This window comes from Helianthus annuus, chromosome 8 (assembly GCF_002127325.2).
Source record: "Helianthus annuus cultivar XRQ/B chromosome 8, HanXRQr2.0-SUNRISE, whole genome shotgun sequence".
NCBI lineage: Eukaryota > Viridiplantae > Streptophyta > Magnoliopsida > Asterales > Asteraceae > Helianthus > Helianthus annuus.
The window spans coordinates 81,806,782-81,814,840 of NC_035440.2; the positions used below are offsets into that span (position 1 = coordinate 81,806,782).

At 36.9% G+C, this 8,059-nt stretch overlaps 1 protein-coding gene across 1 annotated transcript; it reads left to right on the forward strand.

The window, feature by feature from the left end:
- The first annotated feature begins 2,586 nt into the window (after positions 1-2,586).
- On the forward strand, positions 2,587-3,084 carry LOC110870248. The gene has a single exon (XM_022119441.1). The coding sequence runs from the start codon at positions 2,587-2,589 to the stop codon at positions 3,082-3,084; it is 498 nt and encodes a 165-aa protein (XP_021975133.1).
- The last annotated feature ends 4,975 nt before the right edge of the window (positions 3,085-8,059 follow it).

An 8,059-nucleotide genomic window follows, 5' to 3' on the forward strand; every position in this document is an offset into this window, starting at 1 on the left:
GAAAGATTTCTATTGACCTGCTACCAGTTGGTTTAGGAAGTTTTGACGTTGAAGTCGGCATGGATTGGGTATCTAAGAATGGAGCTAAAGTTGTTTGTCATGAGAAAGTCGTTCGCATTCCTCTTGCGAATGATGATGCACTTAGTACACGACCTTCATACAGATGATGCAAGGGCACTGGACCTCATAAGGCTGACGACTGTGACATTTCACACTAGTTATGAGAACACAGTAGTGGTTCCAAAGAGGCTGCATAGCCTCCCTTGCTCATATTGTCGACAAGGAGACCAAGGAACCAAGATTAGAAGACATCCCCATTGTAAAGGAATTTCCAGAAGTCCTTCCCAAAGACTAGACTGGGCTACCTCCACAGCGACGAGTGGAGTTCCGGATAGATCTAGTGCCAGGAGCGGCACCAGTAGTAAGGGCACCTTACCGGTTAGTCCCGTCTGAAATGCAGAAGCTTTCAACACGACTGCAAGAGCTGCCAGACAAGGAAATTTATCAGGCCGAACTTCTCACCTTGGGAAGCTCTAGTGTTATTTGTTAGGAAGAAAGACGATAGCTTTCGTATGTGTATTCAGCCTGATCTGAAAGGAACTCAGACGGGTTAATGAGGAAAAAGTATGGTGCAAAGGTTACAGGGAGATAGACAACTAACCATCAAGAATGGGTACCCCTTACCGAGAATTGATGACTTGTTGACCAACGACAAGGTTCCAACTACGATTCCAAGATTGACGTAGGGACAGGATAACATTAATTGAGGATGCGAGAAGAAAGTATCCTTAAACGGCCTTACGGACTCGCTACGGGCATTACGAGTCCCTTGTCATGCCGTTTGGCTTAACGAACACACCGTCATTATTCATGGATCTCATGAACCGAGTGTGTAAGCCGTATTTGGATGAGTTCGTGATTATGGTTATTGACGACATTCTTATTTACTCAAAGACCAAGGAAGGTCATGAGCAACATCTGTAAGCTATCTCGGAGCTTTTAAAGAAAGAACAGATATATGCAAAGTTGCCAGAGTGCAAATTTTGGATTCGCGAGGTGCAATTTCCAAGGTTACATGGTGAAAGAGGATGGAATCCATGTAGACCCTGCCAAGATAGAGGCAATCAAGAATTGGGAAGCACCAAAAACCTCAACCGAGATACGACAAGTACTGGGGTTAGCAGGCTATTACAGACGATTCATAGAGGAATTTTTCCAAGTATTACTCAGCCGCTAATGTCCCTAACCCAGAAGGATAAGAAATTTGTTTGGCGAGAGAAACGAGAGACAACTTTTCAGACGTTGAAGGGTAAACTCTGCGATGCACCTATCTTGTCGTTACCTGACGACACCAATGAATTTGTAGTTTATTGCGATGCTTCACAATAAGGTCTCGATTGCGTTTTGATACAACGGGAAAAAGTCATCACGTATGCGTCACGTTAGTTAAAGGTACAAGGGAAGTACTATACGACGCACGACCTCGAGTTAGGAGTTGTGATATTCGCGTTAAAGAATTGGCGCCACTACTTATATGGAACACGCTGCACGATCCTTACTGACCACAAAAGGGTTTGCAGCACATCTTCGATCAAAAGGATTTGAACACGAAACCGCGACGATGGGTCGAGCTGTTGAAGGGTTGCGATTGTAGTATTAGGTATCGACTGGGCAAGGCAAACGTTAGAACGGACGTCTTGAGCCGCAAGGAGCGTGCAAAGCCTCTAAGGGCGCGAGACTTAGAAATGACTATGCAAACTAATCTCACTACTCGGGTTCGCGAAGCCCAGCAGGAAACACCAAGACCAGAGAAGCTACGAGTCGAATCACTATGTGATATGGGAGTGAAATTGGGTCCAATAGAAGATGGAACAATGTACTTCGTGAAACAAAATCGGGCACCATTCTTCGGCAATCTATGAGCACTTATTCTAGACGAAGCTCATAAGTCGAGGTACTATATCCATCGTGGATCGAACAAGATGTACCCAGACTTAAAAGATTGGTATCGGTGGCCCAAGATGAAAGTCGACATCGCTATATATGTGGGCAACTGCCTTACTTGCGCCAAAGTTAAGGCAGAATACCAGAACCCGTCAGGGTTATTGCAACAACCGGAGATTCCCGTCTAGAAGTGGGAACATATCTCCATGGATTTCATTACAAGGCTACCAAGAACACAAAGAGGACACGATATGATTTAGGTGATTATCGATCGACTCACGAAGTCTACACACTTTGTACCTATCAGTAAGAAAGACAGCACAAAGGAGTTAGCAAAAATCTCAGAAAGACTGTGGCACGTCATGGAGTGCCTGTATCCATCATATCCGACTGAGATGGTCACGTTGCGTCAAGGACTTGACAGACATTTTAGCGAGCTTTTGGTTCACAATTGAACCTTAGTACAGTACTTCACCTTCAAATGGACGGCCAGAGTGAACGGACGATTCGGATTTGGGAAAACATGCTACGTGCTTGTGTGATGGACTTTGGTGGGAGTTGGGATACTCACCTGCTCTTGGTGGAGTTTCTTACAATAATAATTATCACCCCAACATTCAGGCGCCCCGTTTGAAGCCTCAAATGGACGTAAGTGTCAGTTTCCGTTGTGATTGGGCGGGGACCGGACTTAAACGGTTTATTGACCCCGGGTTGGTTCGGGAAACTACGGACATGATCGTTCAGATACGTGATCGTATCGAGTCAGCACGTGATAGACAGAAAAGCTACGCTGACAAGCGGCAGAAACCGTTGGAATTTGAGGTTGATAATATGGTTTTACTGAAAGTCTCGCCTTGGAAAGGCGTGGTACGAATTGGTAAATGTGGAAAGTTGGACCCACGGTACATAGGACCCTTCGAGATCCTGGAAAGGATCGAAACCGTTGCTCATAAACTAAAGTTGTCAGAAGAACTCAGTAGTGTTCATGACACGTTTCACGTGTCAAATCTCAAGAAACTCCAAGAGACAGTAGTTATTCCCGCAGGCAAAATTCATGTCAACGGCAAGCCCCAATTTACTGAAAAACCTGTAGAGGTCACAGACTGGAAAGTCCACAAGAACCGGAAAAGTCATACTTAAACTTGTCGAAGTTCGTTAGAATTCACGTCATGGCCCAGAGTTTAATTGGGAGCGTAAAGACCGAATCAAATCAAAATATCCGCACTGTTTCACAACTGCCATGCAACCGATAACACAGCTTGAATTTCGGGACGAAATTCTTTTAACGGGGGGAGAATGTGACAACTGACACTTTTCCACATATTCCGTAAAATGTTAAACAATAATTTGTGCATTAACGACTGTGCCTAATTTAAGCAATGACATGAATGATTTTCTGATTGTTGTCATATACGTACAAGTGCATTATATGTTGCAAGATTATTTATTATTATTGCATGCAACACAATATGGTTCAATTAGTGCACGAAACAAAGTTAGCACAGTTATCAGACAAAATAGAAGTACTATCGGGAGTTCAGTACTCAGGCAGACATGATGTTAAGACACAGAATGAGCCCGAAACCCAGAGTTACACTAGAATAGTGTGTAGGAAAGTAGGGATCACAAAACTGCCTGTCTAGTGTTGATTTAGGTGCCGGAAAGTGCCAGAAACACACTAAAACTGCAAAATTCTGCTGGAAATAACCAAATTCAGCAATTTTCAGCAATTAAACATCAAAATATAATGCAGAAATGTGGTTTAATGGTCTAGAATACCTTCCTAAGTGTGGGGAATCAAAACTGTCATAAAAGGGAATATAAAGCACACTAAACTGCGCAATTTAGCACTTTAACGAACCGGTAACCAACCGAACAACCGGACACTATCCGAAACACCAAATTCTCACTAGAAGCGTTGTTTTAACATTTCCGAGCTAGATATGGTCACCGAACATCATAACATGTCTAATAAATACCGAACACCTAAAACACTAAACGTTATACTTGAAATGTAAGATGAACCTTTAACTTACCGTTACATCCTAACTATACCCCCCCCCCTTATGGTCATGGACATGGGGACCCACCCCCATGATTTTGTTGCTTTGTTTAATAGATTTGTTCTACACTTTTGAAACATAATATCCTAAGGTTAGTGTGTTGTTCGAGGAACTTGATTTATAAACCATGAGACTTAACAATCTTCTCATTTTCACTAGTTCACCAACACCCTCATCCCCTCTCCTCCCTCCTTGCTTACTGCCTCAAACCCCTATCACAACTCCTCCATTTTTCAAACAATTAAATGCATTCTAAGGTGAACATGAGGTGTAAGAAGCATAGTTAGGAAGCTAGGAAGCTTTGGATGTTGAAGGACCTTTCTCAAGAGCTTTTATCCACCTAGTTTATCATCTTCATCATCCTTGATCTCTCCCCTAGCCTTGTGCTAGTAGTAAGACTCTCGTAACTTGATTTTACTTCCTATTTTGTTGGTTAAAAGAATATGTAAATGGTTAATCATGAAGATCATGAAAGAACAAGAAGATAACTCGTCACATAAAGCTTAAAATCATAATAATCTATGTTAATTAAGTGTATGTATGAATTTTGATTGTTGATTTCTTATGTTTATGATGTTAATCATCATAAGAAGCTTGCTAGATTGTGATTAAACACATGATCTAGCAAGTGAGAGGATGAATCTTGTGAAAATCAAGATGAGCATCCTTTATGTTTCACATGAACTTGAAAATGAAGATGATTTTGTGTATGATGAAGTATGATACATTTTAAAAGTCTTGTAAATGGATGATTACAAAACTAATTTTCTCAAGAAACCAAGTTTATTTATAAGATTTACATAATCATGATTTTTAAAGAAACTAATCATATTTTTAGTGTTAAATCAAGACTAGAAACTTGCTTATAACAAGAAAAATACAAAAGAAATATTTTTAGAAAAATCATCTTGTAAGTTGTAAAGGACTAGATTTTGCAAGAATGTGATTTATAAACAAATAACCATGTTTTAAAGGGTAACTAGACCTACTAAATAACATACTAAGTTACTACAAGTTTTTACAAAATTTCAAGTTCATGATGTAGTGTAAATTGCATGATTTTGGCTCATGGTAAGTGTTGATTGGATTGTTGGTGATTGATGATGATTTTAAAAGAAAATGATATGCTTTGAAAGCATGGAAACCTCAATTTTTAAGGGAAACCTATGGCAAAATTTTTGTAGAATTTAAACACTTAGAAAAATATTTTTAAACAAGTGTTTATAAGTAAATTTTAACCATGGTTTTTCATGTAAAATTTGCAATAATTTTTGTTAAAAAAATTACAAATATTGGAGGTTGGTTTTTGATAAATAAAAGTGACTAAGTATATTTTTACGAAAATATATTTAGAAGTCACAATTTGTGTGTTACTTGTGTATTATGTGTATTAGTTATACTATTTTAGGACTTGAAATAATATAACTTCCCAAAATACCAAAAATTATAATATAGAATATTTCCAAAATTCCAAGAAAACAAATATATATATTATACCCAAATTTTGGACAAACCGAACAAGGAATATGGATTACATATATATATTCCGGAATTAAGTTCATATATATATTTTGACAAATGAGTTAAACGGAATTTTGGAAACCAATGAAACGAAAATTATGATTTTTACAAGCATTACAAAAATATATCATATTTTTATCAAGTAGAAAATATATTATTTTGAATGGAGAAAAAGAAAATAAATCTATTTTCTTGAACAATTAGAAAATATAATATTTTTTGAAGAAAATATATATTTTCTTAAACAAATTTAGAATATATTATTTTTGGGTGAAAAATGAAATTATAAATATTTTCTAAGATAATCTTGAAAATATATTATTTTTGGGGTTTATATGCAAATATAATTATTTTTGCCCAGGAAGAATTATAGATGATTTCTATAAAAAGTTTTCTTAAAATACATATATTTTAAGAATATAAATTTGTGATTTTATTGGTTAAAAATATTATTCCTGAAAATTAAATACAAAAATTAAGTACAAGAATACTTAATGACTACAATAAAAATACGCATTCTCGTACGTACAAATACACACCGGAAATATACCACCAATACTTGGCAAAATACACAAGACCAAAAATACACAAGTATAATTATACCAATCCTTGGGAGAATACATATGTTTAAATACATGATATACCAAGTTAAAATATATTATTTTAACAAATATTCCAAATTATTGACAAATATAATTTAAGTTAAAATATTATTATTTTAACTAATAATTATTTATTTTGGAATAATATAATGTACATCAAGACGTAACTCAAAGGATACTAAGTCTTAACAAAGCAACTAAGACTAAAAGTCGTTACACGACCTAAACGTCTAATAAAACATGGCACGTGTGTAGGTAGTTGTGCGATTCACAGAAGGACCTTTAGGTATACGAGACAGCAGGACGCAAAATAGTGAGTTCATGTCCCCCTTTTCTTTTAACTGTTTTCAGTTTTATAACTTCGAGGGTGATATACATGTTACAAATGTTACGATGATTACAAATAGTATGATTAGCTAAGGAATGAACTGTTAGATCATGTGAATGGGTAGGCGTTAACTTAAGACCATTAATCCTTGTATAAGGACCGAGGGGCATGAGCGATAGATCTATTTGGGTGTTGCGAGCCCCACCCATGGGTCCGCGAGTTGGCCGCATGTGGTGACTATGTCGTTCCAGCCGGGTGGCCCGGTACGAAATACGCAAAGGTTTGAGCCTTCCTGCACCATTTCACACATATTAATATATTAGCTACACATTAATTGATCTGTTCATAGATGCTTTCATACCGGATTACAAAGGCATACATACAATTGTTTACAAGATTATTCGAACTCAAACAGAAACACATTAACTCGCTCAACTTTTGTTGATGTTCTCAAAATTACATGTATTTCAGGAAACAAGATGGATCTTGGGCGCTGGTGTTGTTTTCAAGAATAAATTTCAAGTTTTGATGTCATCCACTTTTGAATTGTAACATAACTTGAGGAGATGTTGGTTGAAACTTAATGACTTGTGTTTGTAATGTTTTAAACTTATGAATGGATGAACATCATGTTTTAATCATATAGTTGTTTATTATGATTGAATGCAATGATATTGAACAAGTCACACATCATACGCTTCCGCAAAAGTCAGGGTGTGACATCAGGCCCGTCGTCAGCCCTCGCCGACCCTAGGCCGGACCCCATACCGTGTAGTCTAATGGTTAATGCTCTCTAAGGAGTATTTTTCACTACTTCCGTATCATAACGCCCTTTTAAAAAATGTCTAACGGCTAATGCCTCTTACTGCCCATTTCATTCAATACTTTCTACTTTTTATCTCCTCTATAGGCATTATTCTAGAAATGTCCATTCCTTTTCATGCCCCTATAACATTCAAAGAGATGATGATGGGGTGTTATCAAACCCTTTCATGTCCCTATAATGTGCATTACGCATGACCTAATGTGCATGTGTCATGGTATTTACTTGTGGGTGAGTTTAAAATTCGACAAACCAATATATAACGTTAGAAGGAAATCATACTGTTAGTGATTGTACTGTGTGTAATAAAAGTTATAAATACTTAGCAAAAATAGAGTTCTGAGAATGGAACAAACTTTGCAAATCATCATCATCATCATCATATAATGTATATATGTGTGGACGCTCTGGGGGCAAAAGTGAAAGTGCATTAATTTTAACGTTATTTTACTAATTTCATGGAAATAACGTTAAAGAGAGGGATGATTAATCATGCATCATGTCGTGGCGTTGATAGCCGAAAGACAAAAGGGTACATGCACTAACCGGCCTTTGTCCCGATTGTTGACTGTTATGTAAATAATATATATTATTTGACATAATTCTTTTAATTATATTTAAGGAAGAAAAGCTATGTTTATTAGTTTTCTGACTGAATATTATTTTTTTTGTTTTATGAGAACATAATTATGCATACCTGTTAATTACTAAATTTTAAATAATAGTATAATTATTCAAACTTAATTTTTGTTGGTGTACCTTGTGTCTGAAGTTTGAA

Coding starts and splice junctions, on each gene's coding strand:
- LOC110870248 (XM_022119441.1), top strand. CDS start 2,587: ATGGACGTAAGTGTCAGTTTCCGTTGTGATTGGGCGGGGACCGGACTT.